This window comes from Labrus bergylta, chromosome 4 (assembly GCF_963930695.1).
Source record: "Labrus bergylta chromosome 4, fLabBer1.1, whole genome shotgun sequence".
NCBI lineage: Eukaryota > Metazoa > Chordata > Actinopteri > Labriformes > Labridae > Labrus > Labrus bergylta.
The window spans coordinates 4,898,172-4,922,912 of NC_089198.1; the positions used below are offsets into that span (position 1 = coordinate 4,898,172).

General features: G+C 41.4%; 4 protein-coding genes and 1 long non-coding RNA gene across 5 annotated transcripts; 4 read left to right on the top strand and 1 right to left on the bottom strand.

Annotated features, from left to right (window-relative positions):
- Nucleotides 1-1,850: 1,850 nt before the first annotated feature.
- On the bottom strand, nt 1,851-6,577 carry nol7 (nucleolar protein 7). Its single transcript, XM_065953563.1, has 8 exons — nt 6,363-6,577; nt 5,749-5,809; nt 4,805-4,860; nt 4,338-4,363; nt 4,169-4,232; nt 3,892-4,013; nt 3,254-3,331; nt 1,851-2,292 (listed from the first exon to the last, which is right to left on the bottom strand). The coding sequence occupies exons 1-8, from the start codon at nt 6,545-6,547 to the stop codon at nt 2,219-2,221; spliced, it is 666 nt and encodes a 221-aa protein (XP_065809635.1). The 5' UTR covers nt 6,548-6,577; the 3' UTR covers nt 1,851-2,218.
- On the top strand, nt 2,595-3,078 carry LOC136178986 (uncharacterized). The gene is made up of 2 exons (XR_010666305.1): nt 2,595-2,781; nt 2,908-3,078. It is a non-coding gene; the product is annotated as an uncharacterized lncRNA (long non-coding RNA).
- epdr1 (ependymin related 1) lies at nt 5,700-10,274 on the top strand. The gene is made up of 4 exons (XM_020654693.3): nt 5,700-5,827; nt 6,976-7,325; nt 7,887-8,095; nt 9,732-10,274. Exons 2-4 carry the CDS (start codon nt 7,093-7,095, stop codon nt 9,923-9,925), a joined length of 636 nt encoding a protein of 211 aa, XP_020510349.1. The 5' UTR covers nt 5,700-5,827; nt 6,976-7,092; the 3' UTR covers nt 9,926-10,274.
- Nucleotides 10,275-10,616: 342 nt separating this feature from the next.
- LOC136178985 (tripartite motif-containing protein 16-like) lies at nt 10,617-13,426 on the top strand. The gene has a single exon (XM_065953562.1). It carries the CDS (start codon nt 11,048-11,050, stop codon nt 12,728-12,730), a length of 1,683 nt encoding a protein of 560 aa, XP_065809634.1. The 5' UTR covers nt 10,617-11,047; the 3' UTR covers nt 12,731-13,426.
- A 2,910-nt stretch (nt 13,427-16,336) lies between these two features.
- LOC109999606 (uncharacterized) lies at nt 16,337-24,252 on the top strand. The gene is made up of 4 exons (XM_065953368.1): nt 16,337-16,441; nt 17,819-19,645; nt 19,915-19,922; nt 21,987-24,252. The coding sequence occupies exons 2-4, from the start codon at nt 17,965-17,967 to the stop codon at nt 23,724-23,726; spliced, it is 3,429 nt and encodes a 1,142-aa protein (XP_065809440.1). The 5' UTR covers nt 16,337-16,441; nt 17,819-17,964; the 3' UTR covers nt 23,727-24,252.
- Nucleotides 24,253-24,741: the final 489 nt, after the last annotated feature.

Sequence of the window (24,741 nt, forward strand, 5' to 3'; positions counted from 1 at the left end):
GACCTTGTGTTTTTTTTTTTTTGTGCTCAAACTAAAGACAGAAAATGAATCAACAAAAGAAAACATCCAGTATTGTCGGCTGCTCTGTGGCGGTTTCACTGACGAGATGAAGAACCAAAATACTTTAGGAAGAGGGCATCGCAGCCGTGTGTGTGCTCGCCACAAAGACACAACCTCCACCTTTTCCTGTATCCCCCCCTCCCCCACACACAGTGGAGCTGAGCTTTTCTGTACTCTTGGTTTGTTTTTTTCTTTTGTTCCTTTTTTAAAGTTGGATTGCAAACAGTCACGGCATCGTTTAGAAAACCTCTTAGACAAAGTGTCTGTCGTCTCTTTCTGAGTAAGGTCTGAAACCTATGCATGCCATAGTACAGTGGTGGTAAGCTCAAAGTTTAGATGTCTCTCTTATTTGATTCTTTTTGTTTCTCCTTCTTTCATAGCCAGTTCACGGTGTATAAGGAAAGATTGTCAACCAGTAAGTTGTCCACTGCTGACTGTGTGTCCATTTGGAGAAAAAAAAAAAGTGCAATTTGTGTGAGGGTGAAAAGATTTATATTAAAAATGATAAATGACAAAGTGATTGTGTGGGTGCTGCATGTCACGCCGCCCACCTCCGACCATCTCTGTCCTGTTTAATCGATGCGTTCATGAGGTCACACACAGGTCACCTCAGTTGTTGTTGATCTGAGAGAATCCTTGAAAAAGTTAATTTTTTTTCACAACTGGAAGAAAAAGTCGACCTTTAAAAAAAAAAGGTAGATGAAGCTTTCCTTGGGTCCTTTAAAATACCTAACGCAACATGGCGTCGTGCTGTCATGGTAACAGAGGTTGCAAAGTGCCGTCCTATTGGTCTTAAAACCATTTTGAACCCGTGCAGCCTCGTGCGCTCACTTGCTTTACAGGTCACGTCTTTAAGGGTTTATGATTTAGGATTTTGGGAGGAAATTGAGATTTAGCCACAGTCCAAGCAATATATCCCATCATGCATTGCAGCTCAAGCTTTTCAAGAGTGGAAAGTTGCGTTGGACTGTCCTAAGACGGACGAGAGGAGCGACCAGCATGAACACAGAAACATGACGTTCATATTTGGGGCGTTTTCAGTGAAATCTCAAATCTGTTTTAATAACGAGTCAAAGATTCTCAACAGAGTCACGTTAGTCTTAATGACGACAATGGCGGGCACGAGACCCGAATCTGAAAAATTATTAATTAGTTGTGTGGAATGATTAGAATTTTTATAGCCATATTTCAACAGTTAATCACATGTTTGAAATTCAATTAATTCACATTTAAATATAAAAGTGGTGAGGCTTTCATTTTGAAAGTCTGTACTGTCTCAAGCTGAGCATTCTTTACTTGCTGTTTGACTTCAACCGTGCTTTTATTTTGAAATAAAGTAAGGCCCCTCTGGTAGTGGGGACAGTGAAGGTTAGGACAGGAAGTTTAGCACAGAAACAGGAAGTGGTTAGGGATTTTAAAGTGAGGTCAAACAGCTCAAAGGAACGGTAACAAAGGTCAGTGTGTGATGTCATAACGTGGACATGACTTTGGCCTCGTCAGCTGAGCTGCCTGAGAGTTTGAAGTGAAATGAGACATTCAGAGATGCAGCAGTGTCCTTCTTTTACATCACTGAGACTACAGGGAGACACTGAGGACCACTATCTACGGAGAGCCTGAAGGGACAAAACAACATGAGCTACACTGATGAAAATACACCGGGGCTGTTAAGAGGAACTTTACTGTTGCTACTCGTTAATTCTCATGTAAATGAACAGAGCATCCATCTTCAGTCAGCATGATGAACAAAATCACCACATTTAAAAAGTTGAATAATTGCTCTCACAGCAGAAAACCTTTGAGCAGTGTTGTGTTTTTATTTCTCAAAGATACAAACATTAAAGTTCATCAATATACTCTTTTAAAAAAAAAAAGAAAATAAATCAGTGGAGCTTTTAGTGAGAGCGTTTGTCAAAGAGACGCTCGTCCCACGGCGCTTCCATTTAAAGGATCTATTACCCGTCAAAGAAACGCTAAAGTACCGTTTCTTTACAGTTCAGGCTCTGAGAAAATCCACAAACAGAGGAATTAGAACGTCTTCCACATTCAGTCATGTTGACGTGTTTTAAAGGATCTTTTTCTCTGTCTGACTCGTGCAGCACGAGGATTAAAGTCTGCGAAGTGAAAGTCCGCTGAACTTAAGTTTGTGGGAGACGTCGGGTCAGCAGGAGGAAACCTGCTGCTTGTGGATCCACCGCTTCTTCATCTTCTCTGCTTTGGCTTTTTCTTTACAGGCTGGAGGATCAGAGAAAAACAATAAAATAAGAGAAAATCAAGGTTCTATAAAAAATCATTTCACAGACCTCAGCAGCTGTAAAACTGATCGTGGGTTAAAAAGAATGAAACCTTGAGTTCAGTTTGAAGATGAGCTGTGAAGAGGCGGGGCAGGCTGGTGTGTGTGTGAAGAGCGGAGAGGTGTGTGTGGTAGTTGAATTCCCATTAAGCGCACAGTGTGTAAACTCCGCCACCAGGGGGCTCTCAATCAAAACAATAACAAAAGATGACGTCGAGGCTAGTGGGGAATCATGGGAGTGATTCTCTCTGCTAGCCCCCATCCTAACCACCCTAGATGAGAACAAACTGAGTTGACCGTAGTCATGATGACCGGGTGAAACCGACCTACAGATGAGAATATGTTTACAGACCAGCTAATGTATCCGAGTATAATTTAAAGGCTGAATATGCTATTTAAGTAATTCCTCTGAAAATAACTGAGTCATGACTGTCGAGAGAGAGAGAGAGAGAGAGAGAGAGAGAGAGAGAGAGAGAGAGAGAGAGAGAGAGAGAGAGAGAGAGAGAGAGAGAGAGAGAGAGAGAGAGAGAGAGAGAGAGAGAGAGAGAGAGAGAGAGAGAGAGAGAGAGAGAGAGAGAGAGAGAGAGAGAATATGTCGCCGTCGTCTCAGCAGGAAGAGTCCCGGGGGAGCGGACACTTCAGCTGACCGGACAGACGTTTCTATAGCAGCGCTCAAATTGAGACAGATCATCGTCTTTGCAGACTTCTGCCACAGAGTGTAGCGTGCAGACGGGTCCTATCTTCAGTTTGTTTACATCGCCGGGACGTCCGGCCGGCTCATCCCCTCGCGTATAACAGTTGTTTAATTGAGGGACTAGAGAAAAGACGTCCTGTTACAACTCTAAAATGAAGGATGTCTCTGACTTTGAGAACTGGACATGTACACAAAAAATAAAATCTCACCCCAGTCCTTCTTGACGAACTGAACAGCGGCACTTTTATTCTTCCCCTTCTTGTTCTGGAGAGAGAGCAGCTCGTTACCTGGAGAGAGGGACACAACACTTTAAACACCTAGAGAGAGAGAGACACAGAGAGAGAGAGAGAGAGACACAGAGAGAGAGAGAGAGAGACACAGAGAGAGAGAGAGAGAGACAGAGAGAGAGAGAGAGAGACAGAGAGAGACAGAGACAGAGAGAGAGCGAGATACAGAGAGAGAGAGAGAGAGAGAGACAGAGGGAGAGAGAGACAGAGAGAGAGAGAGAGAGAGAGAGAGACAGAGGGAGAGAGAGAGAATATGTCGCCGTCGTCTCAGCAGGAAGAGTCCCGGGGGAGCGGACACTTCAGCTGACCGGACAGACGTTTCTATAGCAACGCTCAAATTGAGACAGATCATCGTCTTTGCAGACTTCTGCCACAGAGTGTAGCGTGCAAAACAAAATCCCGACACGATAAATAAACACAGACGCGCAGTAAAGACGAAGGTGGAATGTGTTTTTGTCTTTTCTGATTGAAGCCTTGTGGAACGCCCAAAAACAAACCGGGACTGACAGAATTCAGAGTGATTATATAGACAGTGTCGACATGGACTTCAGAGTCCTTACTTGTGGTCCTGCAGCTTCCTGGTCCGTACAGTCTGGAGCGGAGGAAGTCTTCAGCCGTCTGCTGCTGGCAGGACGCCGACGCCCGCTCCCTCACCGTCGTCACCGTGTAGTTCCCCTTCAGACTGACAAACACACACAAGGACAGTTCATATTTTAACCGTTTGAACCACAACGTCCAACTTTCTGTGTTTAAGTTCATGTGTAAATACGAACTCTCAGCTGAAGACGGTACAAAATAAAAGCCTCACAATTTAAGAAATGCGTAATACTGACATACCTTCGGGAATGTGCCATCTTCTTACTGTTCTTCTTCTTCTTGCTCTCCTCCTCTCCCTCCTGATCTTCAGCTGGAGGACGTTGGGAGTAAAACATAACGTCACACTGAAGCTCACTGTACGACTTTCCACCAGCTGAATGTTACAAATGTGAGTTTCCCTCACCTTCACCTTCATCCTCAGACTCTTTCTGCTTCCTGCAAAAAAACAGAAAACGACACAGGTTTGAGTGTTCGCTGAGCAGAGATGGAGGAGAAACAGACTCAGTGTTGTGGCGGCTTAGATTGGAGAACGCCGCACAGAAACTTGTGACTCGTTCTTATCAAAATAAAGTCCAGATAAGTTTGTTGATTTATTAAACAAAGTGACAAAAAGTCCAAAAGATGATGATAATTACGATGATGACGGTCAACAGAAAATATTCAAACCCACTCACCCTCTTTGTAAGTAAAGTTTATCTATAAAGAACCTTTCAAGAACAGACGTCACAAAGCGCTTCACAATAAAGAACTGAACAGAGAAAATACAGACAGTCACACAGAATCATTTGTTTAGCCTCCTGCCTGCCACACCAATGTACAGATAAAAATAAGGTAAACCCAAAAAATACACTTTATGGCTCCTGCAAGCAGTCTTACTTTGAAGGAGCCGAGTCGATTTCCTCCAACACGTCGGCCGGTAAAAGTTTTCTTTTCTGTGAGAAACGGCAGAGTGAGAGCAGCTTCAATAAATAAATAAAAAATACATTTTATTTTTTTAATAGGGGACCGTGATTAATCGCCTTTAAATGTCATTGTTTTGCATTTAAAAAAAGTTGTTTTGTTTTTGTCCCGTTTTAACCTGAGAGGACTTGACTTCAAGTTTGGATACAACCCTGCTTTTATTTTGAAAGGAAATAATGAACTTCTGGTAGATTGAAGGTTACAACGCGGAAAAAGGGAAAATGTTACGGATGGAAAAGTAAATGAGAACAGCTCAAAGGAACGCTGACAAAGGTAAATATTTGAAGTCATGAGGTGGATATCACTTTGACATGTCAGCTGAGCTGTGACATTCAGATCATCATGAACTCTCTCCCCTCTCGTCCTTCCCTCCCCTCTGCCCCCACGAACACTGGACGTTGAAACCCCCTCCCGTTTGCCACCAAGAACTCTGCACTAATAACTCTGAAGCTAACTATTCAAAAGTACACTCAGTTTACTGCACTTTTCTTTAAATTTCATTTTCTTTACCATTTTGTACCTTTTGCACAATTTAGAATTTATTACTGTAAATATTATTTCTTATTTTTACCTCATTTTATTTTATCTATTTTACCTTATCTTATTTTATCTTATCTTGGTTGTTTTGCACCGTTGGACGGAGACAAATGAAATTTTGATTCCACTGTATGTCTGGCATATTTTGAAATTGACAATAAAGTTGACTTTGATTCTTATCCATCACTGTGACAACAGGGAGACACTGCGGTCCCTCACCTACGGTGCCCCTAAAGGGACAAAACTATATAAAACAATGAATCGCCAGATAGCCTAGTGACGTCATGCGGCCCCTGTCCGGAGTCCTGTCCGGAGTCGTGTACCTTCTGCTCCTGGAACAGTTCCTGTCTCTTCCGTCTCCTCTCTTTCAGCAGCTCCTTCTCCCTGCAGACACACAATCGGGTTTGTTGTTTAAATTCACATTATAAATACAAATATCAAATGCAGTTGGTTATGTTTGAAATGTAATCCTGGAGTAATGGTCAGAGTTTCCCTGCAGTCCTGGTTTTATGTGAAACTGATCGGGTGAAGACAACTCACACCAAACTCCATTCAGAAAACAGTCAACTTAAGCGTTTGTTGCTTCACGTTAATTTACATCCCTCATAATTTCATGAATTCATAAATTCGTCATTACTTAGGTTACACTTTAATTATCGGCATTCATAAACATTAAAAAAAACTGTGTAATAACAAAGAAAAGGTAGATTTTCTATCGTGTCGAACCTGGATTCCAGTTTAGTGCTGGCGCTATCAAGAACGCAAATTGTTCAAATTAAATACTGAGCTGCCCGGTGTTGTTTGTGCCGATGTTAAAAGTCCCCCCAAAGGAATCGGGATATATCACAGAAACCTCACTGTGTGGAAATTATTCCGCTTTTTAGCAGGTTAACCAGTTAATTTGTATTATTTTAAATGGGGTTTGGCGGCCTTGTACCTTCTGGCTCCGTCCAGCGCCAGTTTCATGCTCCGTAAAGCCTCGGTCTTCGCGTCCTCAAAGGTCACCTCTTCGGGCTCTTCATCGTCACTGGATGTAAGCATTAAACTGAAATTATCTGTCGGTTCAACGATTTTCTGCGTCTTTGAAGACGAGGTTGTTCCCCCACGTTGCTTCTTCGCCATGTTGGCTCGGAGGAAGGGCTTACGTCATCAGTCTGCGCCACACCGTGACAACCTAGCAACCGTTAAATCTGCCCCCTAGTGACGGAGCGGAAACTCGAAACTAAAATTACAATTCAATATTAAATTATATAAAAAAACATATTAATTTAGGAGCTCGTTTGAACATAGACATCAACACCGTGTTTTTTTGTTTTTTTAAACACTGTTTTACGTATTTATCATTATACTATTTTAAAATAAAATAAAGGGAATATCAGTCAATCGGTTTTTTAAACAGACAATGTGAAATAAAATAGTTGAAAATGTGCAAAGCAAATTAAAAAAAAAAACATTTAAAAACAGATCCTACACGCATTTCACTCATAAACGCATAATAAAAAAAAAATATTTATTTAATATTGGTTGCATGTGTGCTTTTATTTTGATAGCAAAACAGGAAATCATTCTGTATAAACCTGCATCAGGCTTGTCGGCATCAGGTGCAGCGCACTCAACAACAATAACAACGGGATAAGCTGACATCATTCCCGGTGCTCTCTGACACAATGCACCGGCTCTTGTTCGTGTTCCTGGCCGCAGCAGGCGCCTCTGTTCTCGGCCTCCGCAGGCTGGATGCCCCCGGCAGCGGGCCCTGCTCTGCCCCGCTGCAGTGGGAGGGCAGGTGGGTGCAGTACGACCACAGCACCGGGAGGAACAGCCGGGCCGCGGTCTCTTACGACGGCCTGAACCAGAGGCTCCGAGTCCTGCAGCAGAACAAGAAACACACCCCGTGTCAGAAGTAAGATCCTCCATGACATCATTTTACAGCCTAACCTGTTATAACCATTTACATTTCTACATATTCTTTAACATTTATCTTTATTTGAATATTGTGACGTATCCTAAATAAACCACATTTTACACGAAGTTTTTGAGGAATATTTAATTAAAAAAATACACATTGACTAGAGCTCGACTGATCTGTTATAAGCCGTTAATAAGATCAAGATGTTTGGTCATAATTCTGATTTTAACGTTGTAATTTGTTTAAAAAAAATAGCTAATAAATGTAAAGAAAAGGCAGGCCTGGTTAAAGCTCTCTACATGGGAACAAGAAGGTATGATTTAGAGCTGCAACATAAGCCCATCAATCAATTAGTTGAAAGAAATGAAGCCATACATTTTAATTAATTATAAAACATTCCAGATGTTTCAGATTTCAGCTTCTGAAATGCGAGGAATTCCTGATTTTCATGTATGATTATAAATTAAATACTTTTTAGGTTTTGTTCTGTTTGTTTTGGCCAGAAGAAGACATTCAAAGATGTCACTCCTTCATGTTTCTCTTCCTCGGCTCCAGGTTCTTCGAGTACATCTTTTTGTACCAGAGCCTGGTGATGTTCCAGATCGACCAGAAGACGAAGGACTGCTCAAAGATCGCTCTGACCGAGGCCTGGGATCCCTTCGACATCCCAGCCAACTCCACCTTCGAGGACCAGTACATCATCGGAGGCCCCGGGGACAACGTGGAGGTCCAGGAGTGGTCGGACAGGAAGCCGGCACGCCAACGTAAACCTGGTTTTAAAAATATTTTAAACACAACACCAGAAAGGACATGCACAGACAGAAAGTCATAATCAATTAATCAATTTTTATTTGTATAGCGTGAACTCATAACAAGTGTTATCTCGAGACACTTTACAAAAAGCAGGTAAAAGACCTTACTTATTGCTATGTTACAAAAAGCAGGTAAAAGACCTTACTCATTGTTATGTTACAAGAAGCAGGTAAAAGACCTTACTCATTGTTATGTTACAGATCGTTAAAGATCCGGTCTATCCATCATGAGCACTTTAGAAAAGCAGCAAAAGTTACAGTGGTAAGAAAAAACTGTCTTATTAAAAGGCAGAAATCTTCGGCCGGATCCCCGGCTCACGACGAAACAGCCTTCACAGGTCTAGACTGCGCTGGGCTTGGAAAGGGATAGAGGGAGAGATGGGATAAGATGCAGGAAGAGGGATAGGGAGCAAGGGGGTGGGGGTGGGGGTGGGGGGGGGCAGACCATCCATCAACAATCCGGTGGGAAAGTTATAAGTCTATTCTTAAAAATACAGACTGTGTCTGCCTCCCGGACCCCGGCTGGAAGACGATTCCAGAGGAGAGGAGCCTGATAACTGAAGGCTTTACCCCCCATAGTACACTTACAGACTGTAGGTACCACTAGCAGACCTGCATTCTGGGACCGTAATGTTCTCGAGGGACAGTACGGCACTAGTAGCTCCTTAAGATAAGATGGTGCCTGGCCATTTAGAGCTTTGTAGGTGAGAAGAAGGATCTTGAATTCTATTCTAGACTGTATAAGGAGCCAGTGCAGAGAAGCCAGGACAGGAGTGATGTGGTCCCTTTTCCTGGTTCTGGTCAGTACACGAGCTGCAGCGTTCTGGACTAGTTGAAGAGTCTTTAGAGATCCACCAGAGCACCCTGACAAAAGAGAATTACAATAATCCAGTCTGGAGGTAACAAATGCATGAACTAGTTTTTCTGCATTATTTTGTGACAGGATATTCCTGATCTTGGATATATAATAATCAAATAAATAAGTCAGTATTAACCGCCAGTTTCAGCTCATATTTGGTCTCCACCAACTAATAAACGTGATTTAAAAAAAATCTTTGGCTTCAATCTAGACGATTATCAAAACTGAACTGATTTTCAAAACCACAGACATAAAGACAGTTTCAACCCATATTTAACATTATAATTCTGATATATGATTCTGACATGATTGACAGGTTGGTATAACGGTTTGTCAAGAGGCTTAAAACCCGCCTCAGCTCCAGCTCTTAGCCTGTCGTTAGGTTGACTGAAAGTTAGGCTGAGACAGGATTTCCAACATGGCGGCTGCTGCTGATGAGCCTCCGGAGCCCCCTGCTGTAACAGGGTGACGTCACTCAGGCTTCATCCATTAATATTTACAGTGTATGTGTTATTCCACAAACACAAGATCTCACAGAAACTCTTGTGATCAAACAGATTAAAAACTACCGTCTTTGGAGGACGGTCAAGACGTTATAAAGGCACACGTGTTGTTGCCATAATTTCAAAAGCTGCTCAGTTGTGTTTGTCTTCCGTTCCAACTTCTGCTGGATATGAACCTCCAGTTCCTCTTAGAGCTGCTGTGACCTGTTTCTCGTCTCTCCACCAGATGAGACCTGGGTGGGCGTTTACACCCTGAAGGACTGCTACCCCGTGCAGGAGACCTACGTCAGGAACAGCAGCGTCACCACCTCCACCCGCTTCTTCAACCTGCAGCTGGGCATCAGCGACCCCGACGTCTTCACCCCGCCCAGCACCTGTCAATCAGCTCGGCCTGAGAGGATGTCGGAGTCCGGCTGCTGAATGCCCTCACCTTCAATCTTAGATACTTAAAAGGGATAATCTCGCTGAATTCTTCTGTTACATAAATGTCTGTGAGGTCACAATCGTTTGTCTGATGAGTTAACACAAGAAGAGTTTTTATTCAGCAAAGATCAAATCAATGACTTCTGACGATGAAACTGTTTAAATGCTCCTGTGACCGTTTGTTTTCCTGAGTTTGGAAGTTGTTTTCCAGCTTTGGTGTGAATGCAGGATTAAACCAGTTCTTTCAGTAAGCGCCGGCTGTCACAGAAACAGCCTATGAGTCACTTAGTTGCTGCTGGCTGCTGTTTTCTATTCTTGATTCTAATAAAATTTAATTCACTAACTAGTTACGACTCGCTTTTGCTGTTTGTGTGAGAAGCTTCAAATCAATGTGAGCATGAGAAGAATGCCAGTCTGTCCGTGGTCAGCCCCGCTGTGCATGCTCTGAGCGTGACAGAGTGTGGAGGCGGGGAGCAGGCTTCAGTGTTGCATACATACAAGCAGAATATTTGAAGACAAGAGGAAGAATTGCATTTATCTGCACAGAGAGGGCTCATCGTCATCACAAGCTGCTTCAGAAAACACCGGTGGCAGCAAAGTGACGCCTGCACAGTAAGCATTACAAATACGTTTCCCAGCATGCAACACAGACATTTATGAGTTTAATGAATGACTTTCATGAAGCCTGCATTGCACTTTCACAACAGAGCAACCTCTAAGCTGCTGTACAAACAACATGCAGTACTGGGGGCAGAAAGCCTTCTCCAAACCCTCCGATTCAAAGAAGAGTTCATCTTGTAAAATCTGAAATGAGAAGTGTTTTTAAAAGAGAAATGTTCTCTGTTGTAAACAAGTCTCTCTCTCTCTCAAACCGCTCCTCTTCTTGGAACGAAGCAGAGCTTGATAACCTCACCCTTTTCTTCCTGCTCTCAAACACAGCCAGCTCCACTCTGACTCTATATTTCCTTGTTCCCTCCCCTTTAGACCTAGTTTGAGGATGGGTGTTACCAACAAGAGCTGACGTTCACTGAACAAACACATGCTGTGCAGATCAGAGGTGGAGCTAGTTTGATTTCTCAGGAAGAGAAACTCAGACAGTTGTTGTTACCGAGAGGAGAAATGGCACAGAAAGGAGTTCAGCTGGGTCAGGAAACCCTTTCTTGTTCGATCTGTCTGGATCTCCTGAAGGATCCGGTGACTGTTCCCTGTGGACATAGTTACTGCATGAAGTGTATTAAAAGCCACTGGGATAAAGAGGATGAGAAGACAATCTACAGCTGCCCTCAGTGTAGGCAGACCTTCACACCGAGGCCTGTCCTGGGGAAAAACACCATGTTAGCAGTTTTAGTGGAGGAGCTGAAGAAGACTGGACTCCAAGCTGCTCCTGCTGATCACTGCTATGCTGGACCTGATGATGTGGCCTGTGATGTCTGCACCGGGAGGAAACTGAAAGCCTGTAAGTCCTGTCTACAATGTCTGGCTTCTTACTGTGATGAACACCTCCAGTCTCATTTTGAAGCAGCTCCATTAAAGAAACACAAGCTGGTGGAGCCCTCCAAGAAGCTCCAGGAGAACGTCTGCTCTCGTCATGATGAGGTGATGAAGATGTTCTGTCGTACTGATCAGCAGTCTATCTGTTATCTCTGCTCTGGGGAAGATCATAAAGGTCATGACACAGTCTCTGCTGCAGTAGAAAGGAGCGAGAAGCAAACAGAGCTCGAGCTGAGTCAAAGAAACATTCAGCAGAGAATCCAGGACAGAGAGAAAGATGTGAAGCTGCTCCAACAGGAGGTGGAGGCTATCAATGGCTCTGCTGATAAAACAGTGGGGAACAGTGAGAAGATCTTCACTGAGCTGATCCGTCTCATGGAGAAAAGACGCTCTGATGTGAAGCAGCAGGTCAGATCCCAGCAGCAAACTGAAGTGAGTCGAGTCAGAGAGCTTCAGGAGAAGCTGGAGCAGGAGATCACTGAGCTGAAGAGGAAAGACACTGAACTGGAGAAGTTCGCACACACAGAAGATCACAACCAGTTTCTACACGACTACCCCTCACTGTCACCACTCAGTGAATCTACACACTCATCCAGCATCAAGATCCGTCCTCTGAGGTACTTTGAGGATGTGACAGCGGCTGTGTCAGAAGTCAGAGATAAACTACAGGACCTCCTGAGAGAGAAATGGACAAACATCTCACAGACAGTGACTGGAGTGGATGTTTTACTGTCACAACCAGAGAACATGACCAGAGCTGAGTTCTTAAAATATTCATGTGACATCACACTGGATCCAAACACAGCATACACACAGCTGTTATTATCTGATGGGAACAGAAAAGTGACAGTAATGAGAGAACAACAGTCTTATTCTAGTCACCCAGACAGATTCACTTATTATCTCCAAGTCTTGAGTAAAGAGAGTCTGACTGGACGTTGTTACTGGGAGGTGGAGAGGAGAGGATATGGAGTTTGTGTAGCAGTCACATACAAGAATATCAGGAGAGCAGGGGGCTCAGACGAATGTCTTTTTGGATGTAATGACAAATCTTGCGAGTTAGATTTTTACAACAACAGTTATAACTTTTGGTACAACAATGTCATCACTCCTGTCTCAGGTCCTGAGTCCTCCAGAGTAGGAGTGTACCTGGATCACAGAGCAGGTGTTCTCTCCTTCTACAGCATCTCTAAAACCATGACTCTCCTCCACAGAGTCCAGACCACATTCACTCAGCCTCTACATGCTGGACTCCGGTTTAACTGGTTTAATTCTTCTGGAGACTCTGCTGAGTTGTGTAAACTGAAATAGACAGAAGTCATTAAGGAGACAGATGTTTAACTTGCTGTGTTTTAAATCTTCAACTTGATTTTTACTCATGCTCGTTGCTGAGATCTGATCATCGTCACCTGTCAATCAAACTTTATGGGCGGTACTTTGACCTCTTCTTGTCTGTTCTGTCAATGTTTGAGTGTCTTTAAGTGACACTCCTTCCTGTGTCTGTTTAGCCGTGGACTCTTTCACTGCTCAGGATGACTTTTGTTCACCTGAACTGACATTTCTCTGCGTGAAAATATCAACTTCTAGCCGCTCTCCATGTTTGATTATTTGTATTCATACATTTATATGCTGTTGTTTCTGTTCTGATTCATGAGTCTGAAGAGAGAGCAGCAAACTTTTCTTTAATGTTGATTTTCTCTTCTCACCACTTTGTACATTTGTAGAAAATCTATAAAATCACACTTAAAGAAATGAGTTAGTCAGAATAAATGTTGTTGTTCATATTCAAAGTAAAGTAAAAAATGTCCTCTGAGGTGTTTTAAAAATGTAATCCTCCTGATTAAATCAATAAGGAGATAAATCATAGTTTTCTGTGAGTGGAGATCAAACAAACTGTGTGTATGAAGTGAATGTGTTCATGAAATGATTGAACAAGAGACATTGAACACACTTTACTTATTTGATGTGTAAACAAACTGAAGTTTGACATCCTGAATAAACACATGAACAAAATGTTTTCTTCTCGTCTTCATTGCAGGGTGTCATAAGAAGCTGATGGAGAGTCAAACTCAGTCACTTTGTTCATGTGTTGGTGTTTAGAGCTGAAGAGCGTCCGTCACTCAATCTCTGTTCTTTCAGCTCTCCTCACTAAAAAAGATTTGCTTTTGAGGAATGAGCAGAGTTTTCGTTAACATTTTGACGTCTAAAAACGTCTTTCCTATATTTCCAATGTGTCCTGAATGCAGCATCAGAATCAGAAGAATCAGAATCAGCTTTATTGGCCGCGTATGCTTTCACACTTAAGGAATTTGACTTCATTAAAACGATACTCTCAATGCACAAAAAGGACAACATTAATTTACAACAAGAAACACAATGTAAGCAAAGACTAACACGTACAAGGCTCGATGAGAGAATAGTGCAGTGTTGGGTCGAGCAAACATGCTGAGATAACTTATAATAAAATATATATATATGTAACAGATGGGTTAATTTACTTGAGGAAGAGTTGTAACAGTATTTACATTGAGCGGTGTGATTGATATCAAGGGAGGATAATAACACAGATGCTTTCCTGCAGAGAGTAAAAAATCACCACAAGAGGGCGCCTTCATCCTGTTAACCAGAGATGTAAAGATCCACTTAAGCACCTGAACTCAGTTTGTGCAGAAGAGAGTGAGAAGAGGTCAAACTACTTAAAGTTATTCACTAATTCCCTCTGGTCTTCATTTATGTACATCTGTCCCTGGATTCTGCTGCCATTCTTCTCCATGTTACCAAGTGTATTTATGTCATTTCTAGTCAACAATACATTAAAAGCCACAATCACCTGACAGGTCCAGAAAAACAAAAAAATAAAACCTGGATTGCTTTTATCTGCAAAAATATTGCTAGTGCAGCAAGCAAATTTAACTTGTTGTTAAAAGGTGTCATCAAGTCAAATTTGCATAAACATATTATTTTCACTTTTTACAAGCAGTTCAGACCTTTATTTATTTTTAGTTATATACCTTGAAATAAGATGTTTATCTGGACTTTTCAGGTGACAATGGTTTACAATAAGTGTATTGAGATACTTTGATGTTATCAGCCTTCTTAGTAAGATTTTAGTGTTAATAGAGGCCTCACTTCTGAACCAGCTTATTTTAGGCATCACAAAATAATAAATCCAATTAAAAAGTCGACTTTTCAGGGAAATAAAATACATTTTAACAAAATTAAACTGTGATAAAAGTAAACACAAAAAACTTTCATTCACTCAGGGATTTAGGGATTAGAGAGTCGTGTATAAGAAGTTCCTCTCTTCACTCAGAGTGATGGATGAGTGAGCGGCAAACCTACCGACATATATGAGAGAAAATAACAATAACCATCGTGATATCAACAGAAAAGACAGATGTAGATTGATAAAAGTAGAAATATTGGCGCAGATAATGATGAAGAGTGAAATATAGAGTCATCACGGAGCGGTTATTTTGTTTTGTATCAACGGCGTCAAAGTCGATTTCCCGGTGAGTTAGCTACTAACCAAAACTGCATTTTAGCATTGCTAGCATGTTGTCTTTAATTAGCTTAACTGGAATGTTAGTCATTAAAAGCAGCAAGGGTTAGCTAAAAATCTGAGTCAACCATGAGTGATTAACAAATATCCCTTTTCAACTTCATTAAGATGAATTAAGAGAGAATGGATACTGGTGGTAAACTTTCTAAGCTAACAGGTGTTATGGTTAAAAGAGTGACCGTGTTAATTGGTGACTTTCAGCCGAATTCTTCTGTGGTTGTCATAGTTACAATGGTTTTTAAAGACAGAAGAGTCCTAACCAGTGTGCCTTTGTTTAATTTCTTAAAAAATGATAATGCCTAAAATACTTAAAGGGTACGTCTTAATTAAAACACTAAACATTGAGGCAATGATTAGTACACTTTTTGACTTCAATATCTTTGGTTCTGCGACAACCAACAGCAGGAGCACTGTTACTAAAAGTCTTCAGTTAACAGGGTCACTTTTTAAACCGTAACACGGGTAATACTGGTAATACTTCACGTTTGGTGACGTTTTAATGAGCTCAACCATTTAAATTAACATATTTATATAAGTCAATGTTTAAGTCTTTATTTTAATTCATGGTTTAAAATATGATTATTGAGAATTAATGTAGTAAGAAAAAATAGACTTGGTACTGAACTTTGAGGATAATATATAATATTGTGTACTAAATGAAAAGAGCTTGTGAAGGTTATAAAAAAGACATTCAGGTGACTGATTTCAGAAGCTAGAAAAAGATGTTTGAACACATAAATTAAGATTGTGTTTATTTACACAATAAATAAGGAGTCATTCATGTAACATTGTAACATCTTACAAAAGAGAGGAGGGTGGGCTAATCGAAAATATAGAAATAACCAAAGAAAAAAACTAAGAAAGGAGGGGTTGCAGACTACAAAACAAGGTACATCATGGAGTCCTGAAGTTATCTCAGACAAACATTAAACACATAATTTTCTCTCCTAATCCCTTAACAAAGGTGGTGGTCTGAGACACCATCTATAACCAACCTACAATCCTGTTCTTAATTATCTCTCAAAACAACTGAAGCCCCAGTAACACCTTGGAATAAGTGACCCTGATGACCCACAGGTGACCGGGGGTTGTTTACACCTCAAGGCAAAACTAGGACGACTCAGCTAAAGACTCCCATGTGACCATCCTCCATCATTATCATTCTAATGATCCACAGAGGTTTATATTCTAGTTCCTTCTACTGGTTAGTTTACAACTGAAAAAGCCTTTTTGAGGAGAGGTCAGGCGTCTTCAAGACTTTCAACCAAGTCCAATTCCTTTGGATCAAGTTACGATTTTCCGTTTCTACTGAGTTGGTCTGAGCTACTTCATCCAGGATCGATTGCTTCTGTCTGCGCCGCTGTACCAGGGGAACACGTGGTTTTTCCCTCAGACTCCTAACATCTGTTGATGAGTAAACATCACCGACCCACTCTGGATTATTTCTCCACTTTTTCAAGGTATGTTTATGGTTACAAACTCAGCTAATATGTCTGTAATTATTTAAAAGTAAAGAGCTTCCTGACGATGTTATTTTGGTGTTTGAGTGAGAGAGTGTTAAGTTGTGAACAGTAAGTTTGCTAGCCTGTGCTCCGTGCCAGAACACACACACACACACACACACACACACACACACACACACACACACACACACACACACACACACACACACACACACACACACACACTGCTGTAAACTGTTTAGTACCTACTATTCAGTAGGCAGATATTTCTTCCTACTTCGTCTGATTCGTTCAGTAAGGAAGTGACGTCATTTACGTTACCCGAACCGGCCGCAACCACCCGTTTTTATTTTTTTGTTTCGCTTTATTCAAGAGGAGTAATGCACATACAGTGAGGTAAAAAAAACAATATCACAATGTAAATCAAGTAAAAGACTAAATAACTAAATAACATACAGTACATAAAGAAAAGTACAAATTAAAGACAGTAATGTACAGAATATAAAGTAAAATAAACCAATAAAGACACAATTAAATAGTGAAATCATTATTTAAATAGAGGGGGAAAGGTTTTATAATAATGCAGACATTTGTTATATTTTCTGTTGTTAATTAAAAGTAGTGATTTCAGTCTGGACTTTAACTCTCGATAAAAAATTGATTAAATTAATCCACGCTTGTTTGTTTTGATTTGAAGGCGGATGTGAAGTGACAATTTACGTTTAATTTCGCACTGCATTGTGGGTGGTAAAATACAATTCATTTCCTGAAAACACGCATCCGATCCATACTGCATGAAACCCGGAAGTTAGTATCCATACTGAAATGTTCAGTATACTGCTGCGGACCCAAAAAATGCATACTGAATGACCACGAAAGTTCAGTATACTGAAACTCCCTATTGAAAAGTACGCACTGCCTACTGAACTGTGGCTATTCGGAAACGGCCCCTGAGTTTCTCAACGTCTCCTCCCCCTTTCAGAGCCAGAAAAGACGTTTCATTTCCTCATTCTTTCATTCAGTCCATATCACGCGTGTTAGTTAAAATTCACAGTTTGTCTGAATAAAAATCCAGGATAACAGATAGCTGTGACTAAACTAAATCAGCTTGTATTAAAGTAATTTTTTATTTATATTTATTCAGTCGTCATTGTAAATTAACTGCAGGGTTGCAAACAGGTCCTTTGGGGTTCAGAGTTGCAACAATGCATCTAAAATACACATTTTATCTTAAATTACATTCATAGTGCTTCAAGGACTTTATCATAAAAGTAAGATCTGTGTGATGATGAATAATATCCCCCCTCCATTCTTCCTGCTCTCAAACACAGCCAGCTGTACACTGACCATATATTTCTTTGTTCCCTCCTTCAGATCTACAGTGTGAGGATGGATGTGACCAACAAGAGCTGACGTTCACTGCTCAAACACATGTTGTGTAGATCAGAGATCCAACTAGTTACAGTTCTAAGGAAGTAAAGGAAGATTGCGACAAAACTAATTCATCACCAAGAGGAGAAATGGCGCAGAAAGGAATTCAGTTGGACCTGGAAACCCTTTCTTGTTCGATCTGTCTGGATCTCCTGAAGGATCCGGTGACTGTTCCCTGTGGACACAGCTACTGCATGAGGTGCATTAAAAGACACTGGGACGAAGAAGACAACAAGAGAATCTACAGCTGCCCTCAGTGTAGGCAGGACTTCACACAGAGGCCTGTTCTCGGGAAAAACACAGTTTTAGCAGATTTAGTGGAGGAGCTGAAGAAGACTGGACTCCAAGCTGCTCCTGCTGATCACTGCTATGCTGGACCTGAAGATGTGGCCTGTGATGTCTGCACTGGGAGGAAACTGAAAGCTCTCAAGTCCTGTCTGCAGTGTCTGGCTTCTTACTGTGAGAAACATCTTCAGCCTCATTATGAAGTACCTCCATTAAAGAAACACAAGCTGATGGAGCCGTCCAAGAAGCTCCAGGAAAACGTCTGCTCTCTTCATGATGAGGTGATGAAGATGTTCTGTCGCACTGATCAGCAGTCTATCTGTTATCTCTGCTCTGTGGACGAACACAAAGGTCATGACACAGTCTCAGCTGCAGCAGAAAGGAGCGAGAGGCAGAGAGAGCTCGAGGTGAGTCAGCAAAACATCCAGCAGAGAATCCAGGACGGAGAGAAAGATGTGAAGCTGCTCCAACAGGAGGTGGAGGCTATCAATGGCTCCGCTGATAAAACAGTGGGGAACAGTGAGAAGATCTTCAGTGAGCTGATCCGTCTCATGGAGAAAAGACGCTCTGATGTGAAGCAGCAGGTCAGATCCCAGCAGCAAACTGAAGTGAGTCGAGTCAGAGAGCTTCAGGAGAAGCTGGAGCAGGAGATCACTGAGCTGAAGAGGAAAGATGCTGAACTGGAGAAGTTCTCACACACAGAGGACCACAACCAGTTTCTACACGACTACCCCTCACTGTCACCACTCAGTGAATCTACACACTCATCCAGCATCAAGATCCGTCCTCTGAGGTTCTTTGAGGATGTGACAGCAGCTGTATCAGAAGTCAGAGATAAACTACAGGACGTCCTGAGAGAGAAGGGGACAAACATCTTACAGACAGTGACTGAAGTGGATGTTTTACTGTCAGAACCAGAACCAGAGCCTAAGACCAGAGCTGAGTTCTTAAAATATTCATGTGACATCACACTGGATCTAAACACAGCATACACACGGCTGATATTATCTGATGAGAACAGAAAAGTAACAGTAATGAGTGAAGAACAGTCTTATTCTAGTCACCCAGACAGATTCACTTATTGGTTTCAGGTCCTGAGTCAAGAAAGTCTGACTGGATGTTGTTACTGGGAAGTGGAGTTGAGAGGAGAAGAAGAAGTTTCTGTAGCAGTCACATACAAGAATATCAGGAGAGCAGGGAGCTGTGATGAATGTTTGTTTGGATGTAATGACAAATCTTGGATGTTAGATTGTGACAGCAACAGTTATGAGTTTTGTTACAACACTATCAGCACTCCTGTCTCAGGTCCTTGGTCCTCCAGAGTAGGAGTGTACCTGGATCACAGAGCAGGTATTCTGTCCTTCTACAGCGTCTCTGAAACCATGACTCTCCTCCACAGAGTCCAGACCACATTCACTCAGCCTCTACATGCTGGACTGGGGTTTAACTGGTCTCCTGGAGACTCTGCTGAGTTGTGTAAACTGAAATAGACAGAAGTCATTAACGAAACAGATGTTTAACTTGCTGTGTTTTAAATCTTCAACTTCATTTTTATCCATGCTCGTTGCTGAGATCTGATCGTCGTCACCTGTCAATCTAACAGGCGTCTACTCGTCTGTTCTGTAAATGTTTGAGTGTCTTTAAGTGACACTCCTTTCTGTGTAAGACATGTTAATACTGTGAACTTTAACAGCAATGTAGGAGTGAGTAGCCTTTTTGTCTGTTCCTTTGTTTTCTTCTTTTCATGTGTTTAGGAGCTCAGGTAAGAAAACTGTCATTTTTTTGTTTTCTGTCAGGGAAAATTAGGGATTTGATTAGATACATTCTTTTTGTTGTTCTGTCCATTTTCTCATCTCTGAAGACGATTAAACTGCTGCTCTAAATCTGAATCTGACTTGTGTTGCTGGCTTTTCTGGGGAGTGGGAAGAGTGGGGGGTCACTCATTGTCATGTTGTGTTCAGGTTCCTCTAGACCAGGGACATAACACTCCTCACTGAAACAGCTTTGTCTCTGAGGATTGTGCAGAGCTTTGCTTTCCTATATTTCCCATGTGACCTGAATGCATCATCAGAGTTAAAGGTTGCTGTGACTTGTATGAACAAAGTGACATAATGTGATATACCAGATATTTTAATTTGTCTTTGGGTTGTTGACAAAACAGGGGTAAAGAAATATTTTTTCGTAAAAAAACATTTATGTACAAAAATTATACAAATCAATGTTGATGGAAGTCTGTTTTTTAGAAAATATAAATGATCACCACTTTTTGAATGTTCTTCAACATATTTTTGAACACTTCATCTGAATTTCTCCATAAACTTGTCCTACAGTGTGACATTAAAGAATTTCAGAAAGAAATAACCAGATAATAGCATTAGACATATTTTTCTTGATAATAAGACACTTATTTTCTTAGTAAGTTTGTCATTTAATTTGAATTATGAGAAAAAAAAAATTCTCATCATGACTTGTTGGACCCATGGGATTCTTTGCAATAAATGCAAGTCAAACTTTGCTGTTTTTCTTTCAAAACTGATTAAACTTAAACCTATTTTTAAGTAGTTCAAATTAATAATTTGCTTTAATTGCGATTCTTAACAGCTTTTTGGGATACTATCATGTAAAAGTGAATTTTGGCTTCTTTTATGTGTGTCACACCATAGGACATTATGTCACACTGCAGGACAAACATGCAAGTTTTTTCTTTATTATTTTATTCAATTGTTGTTTTTTTACAAGGTTTTATTAGTGAAGGAAGAAATAAAGAGATTACCTCTTGAAAAAAATCAAAAAATATCTAAAAGTCCAAAATACTTTCCAATGTCAACATGGTTCTCCAGATAATGTGTTTACATGTTCGATGTAGGGGACAATAATCCATTAAAATACATAATGTATCCTTTTTCTCTTACTTATCCCCCTCCTTAGTTGTTTCAGTTTAAAAAAAGTGTGAAAAATAGTTTGGAGTCTGACCCTGTTTGGCGTCTGCTAAGCTATGCTGAAGTGGAAGCTGTGTATGTAAGTTAAAGTGGTGTAGAATTAGGGGCGTGGCCTCTTTAAGTGACAGGTGGAAGCTGCTCGCTGTCTGTTAGGTAAGCTTCATGCCCGGTTAAGAAGAGGAGGGCGCCCTCTTGTGTTGAGAAGCTGCTGTTGTGACGTTTACTTCGGGAAGATGAGTAAAAACTTCAATGAGTCTTTTGTCAGCTTCAGACGACATCAGTAAAGGGGTTGTTGACGTGACATGGCCTTTTCATTGTCACATGAGATGAAAATTCATATAAATTGTGCTTTTATTATTTAAAATGCATGAAATGGTTGAACATTACCTTGTTATACATGAAACTGCTGTTATTAAAGCTGCTGTGTTTTTAGATTTTTTTTACGCTTTTGAGCCAAACCTCGAAATTGTCCTATGGTGTGACTGTAACCAACATGCTTCAATATTTACAACTTATATAATTTAAATAAAAAGGGCAGATGTGAGAAACACCTTTCATGATTTCACGACAGTTTAAAGGTTACTATCAGTAACAGGAAAACAACAGGCAGAGAAATATGGAGCCATAGACAAAAGAGAGGAGTATGGAGCAGCTTTTAACCGACGCTTCTTTGTCAATGAGGAAACAAAGTTGAATTCATCAGCGCTGCTCCTCTTCCTGGAATGAATACTTGGATTGCCCCTCCCTCTTCTTCTTCCTGCTCTCATACAAAGCCTGCTGCACTCTGTCTCTCCTACTTTCTGGTTCCCTCCCCTTAGATCTACACTCTGAGGATGGGTGTAACCAACCAGAGCTGCACATTCTCTGCACAGCCGCATGTTTTGTAGATCAGAGGTGAATCTAGTTTCAGTTTTGAGGAAGTGAAACTCAAGCAGTCGTTACTGAGAGGAGAAATGGCTCAGCGAGGAAATCAACTGGACCGAGAGAGATTCTGCTGTTCCATCTGTCTGGATCTACTGAAGGATCCGTTGACTACTACCTGTGGACACAACTACTGCAAGAAGTGTATTAAAAGTCACTGGGATACACAGGATAAGAAGAGAATCTACAGCTGCCCTCAGTGCAGAGAGGACTTCATACCGAGGCCTGTCCTCAGGAAAAACACCATGTTAGCAGATTTAGTGGAGGAGCTGAAAAAGACTGGACTCCATGCTGCTCCTGCTGATCACTGCTATGCTGGATCTGAAGATGTGGCCTGTGATGTCTGCACCGGGAGGAAACTGAAAGCCTGTAAGTCCTGTCTGCAGTGTTTGGCTTCTTACTGTGACAAACACCTCCAGCCTCATTTTGAAGCAGCTCCATTAAAGAAACACAAGCTGGTGGAGCCCTACAAGAAGCTCCAGGAGAACGTCTGCTCTCGTCATGATGACGTGATGAAGATATTCTGTCGTACTGATCAGCAGTCTATCTGTAATCTCTGTTTAATGGACGAACACAAAGGTCATGACACAGTCTCAGCTGCAGCAGAAAGGAGCGAGAGGCAGAGAGAGCTCGAGGTGAGTCGACAAAACATCCAGCAGAGAATCCAGGACAGAGAGAAAGATGTGAAGCTGCTCCAACAGGAGGTGGATGCTATCAATGGCTCTGCTGATAAAACAGTGGGGAACAGTGAGAAGATCTTCACTGAGCTGATCCGTCTCATGGAGAAAAGACGCTCTGATGTGAAGCATCAGGTCAGATCCAAGCAGCAAACTGAAGTGAGTCGAGTCAGAGAGCTTCAGGAGAAGCTGGAGCAGGAGATCATTGAGCTGAAGAGGAGAGATGCTGAGATGAAGAAGCTGTCACACACACAGGATCACAACCAGTTTCTACACGACTACCCCTCACTGTCACCACTCAGTAAATCTACACACTCATCAAGCATCAAGATCCGTCCTCTGAGGTACTTTGAGGATGTGACAGCGGCTGTGTCAGAAGTCAGAGATAAACTACAGGACGTCCTGAGAAAGAAATGGACAAACATCTCACAGACAGTGACTGAAGTGGATGTTTTACTTTCAGGACCAGAGCGACATGCCAGAGCTGAGTTCTTAAAAATTTCATGTGACATCACACTGGATCCAAACACAGCACACACACAACTGTTATTATCTAAGGGGAACAGAAAAGCAACATTTATGAGTGAAGAACAGTCTTATTCTAGTCATCCAGACAGATTCACTGAATACTGGCAGGTCCTGAGTAAAGAAAGTCTGAGTGGTCGTTGTTACTGGGAGGTAGAGAGGAGAGGAGAGGGAGTTTGTGTAGCAGTCACATACAAGAATATCAGGAGAGCAGGGAGCTCACATGAATGCTGGTTTGGAGGTAATGATAAATCTTGGAGGTTAGATTGTTACAACAACAGTTATTACTTTTGTTACAACAGTGTCAGCACTCCTGTCTCAGGTCCTCAGTCCTCCAGAGTAGGAGTGTACCTGGATCACAGAGCAGGTATTCTGTCCTTCTACAGCATCTCTAAAACCATGACTCTCCTCCACAGAGTCCAGACCACATTCACTCAGCCTCTTCATGCTGGACTCAGGTTTGTTTATGATGGAGACTCTGCTGAGTTGTGTAAACTGAAATAGACAGAAGTCATTAACGAGACAGATGTTTAACTTGCTGTGTTTTAAATATTCAACTTGATTTTTATTCATGCTCGTTGCTGAGATCTGATCATCGTCACCTGTCAATCAAACTTTATGGGCGGTACTTTGACCTCTTCTCGTCTGTTCTGTAAATGTTTGAGTGTCTTTAAGTGACACTCCTTCCTGTGTCTGTTTAGCCGTGGACTCTTTCACTGCTCAGGATGACTTTTGTTCACCTGAACTGACATTTCTCTGCGTGAAAATATCAACTTCTCTCCGCTCTCCATGTTTGATTATTGGTATTCATACATTTATATGCTGTTGTTTCTGTTCTGATTCATGATTCTGAAGAGAGAGAGCAGCAAACTTTTCTTTAATGTTGATTTTCTCTTCTCACCACTTTGTACATTTGTAGAAAATCTATAAAATCACACTTAAAGAAATTAGTTTGTCAGAAAAAAATGTTCATATTCAAATGGATGTAAAAAATTTCTCACAACAATTAAACTGCTGCTCTGAATCTGAATTTTACTTGTTTTTGCTGTCTTTCTTTGGGAGTGGGAAAAGTGGGGTTCACTCATCATGTTGTGTTCAGGTTCCTCTAGAGCGGGTACATAACACTCCTCACTGAAACAGCTTTGTCTCTGAGGAATGAGCAGAGCTTTTCTGTCGTACATTTCCCATGTGACCTGAATGCATCATCAGAGTTACAGGTTGTTGTGAGTTGTGTGAACAAACTGACATAATGTAATATGACATATTTAAATCTCTCTTTACTGATGTAGTCTGAAGCTGACAAAGTGTTCATGTAGAAAAAAACAACTACTGAAGCTCACCACAAGAGGGCGCCTTCATCCTGCCAACCACGGAAGTAACAGCACGATTGAACCTTTGAACCCTGCGTTCAAAGTGTGTGTTTTAATGATCTCCCTCTCATCTTCATTCATTAAAAGCTGTCCCTGAATGAGTCCAATCTTCTCTTAGGAGGTGTCACACTACAGCTGACACAAAAACA

Coding starts and splice junctions, on each gene's coding strand:
- nol7 (XM_065953563.1), bottom strand. CDS start 6,547: ATGGCGAAGAAGCAACGTGGGGGAACAACCTCGTCTTCAAAGACGCAG. Junction 4,364..4,804: donor ATCGACTCGGCTCCTTCAAA/GTAAGACTGCTT, acceptor GTTTTTTTGCAG/GAAGCAGAAAGAGTCTGAGG. Junction 3,332..3,891: donor AGGAAGCTGCAGGACCACAA/GTAAGGACTCTG, acceptor CCCTCTCTCCAG/GTAACGAGCTGCTCTCTCTC.
- epdr1 (XM_020654693.3), top strand. CDS start 7,093: ATGCACCGGCTCTTGTTCGTGTTCCTGGCCGCAGCAGGCGCCTCTGTT. Junction 7,326..7,886: donor AAACACACCCCGTGTCAGAA/GTAAGATCCTCC, acceptor CCTCGGCTCCAG/GTTCTTCGAGTACATCTTTT. Junction 8,096..9,731: donor CAGGAAGCCGGCACGCCAAC/GTAAACCTGGTT, acceptor TCTCTCCACCAG/ATGAGACCTGGGTGGGCGTT.
- LOC136178985 (XM_065953562.1), top strand. CDS start 11,048: ATGGCACAGAAAGGAGTTCAGCTGGGTCAGGAAACCCTTTCTTGTTCG.
- LOC109999606 (XM_065953368.1), top strand. CDS start 17,965: ATGGCGCAGAAAGGAATTCAGTTGGACCTGGAAACCCTTTCTTGTTCG.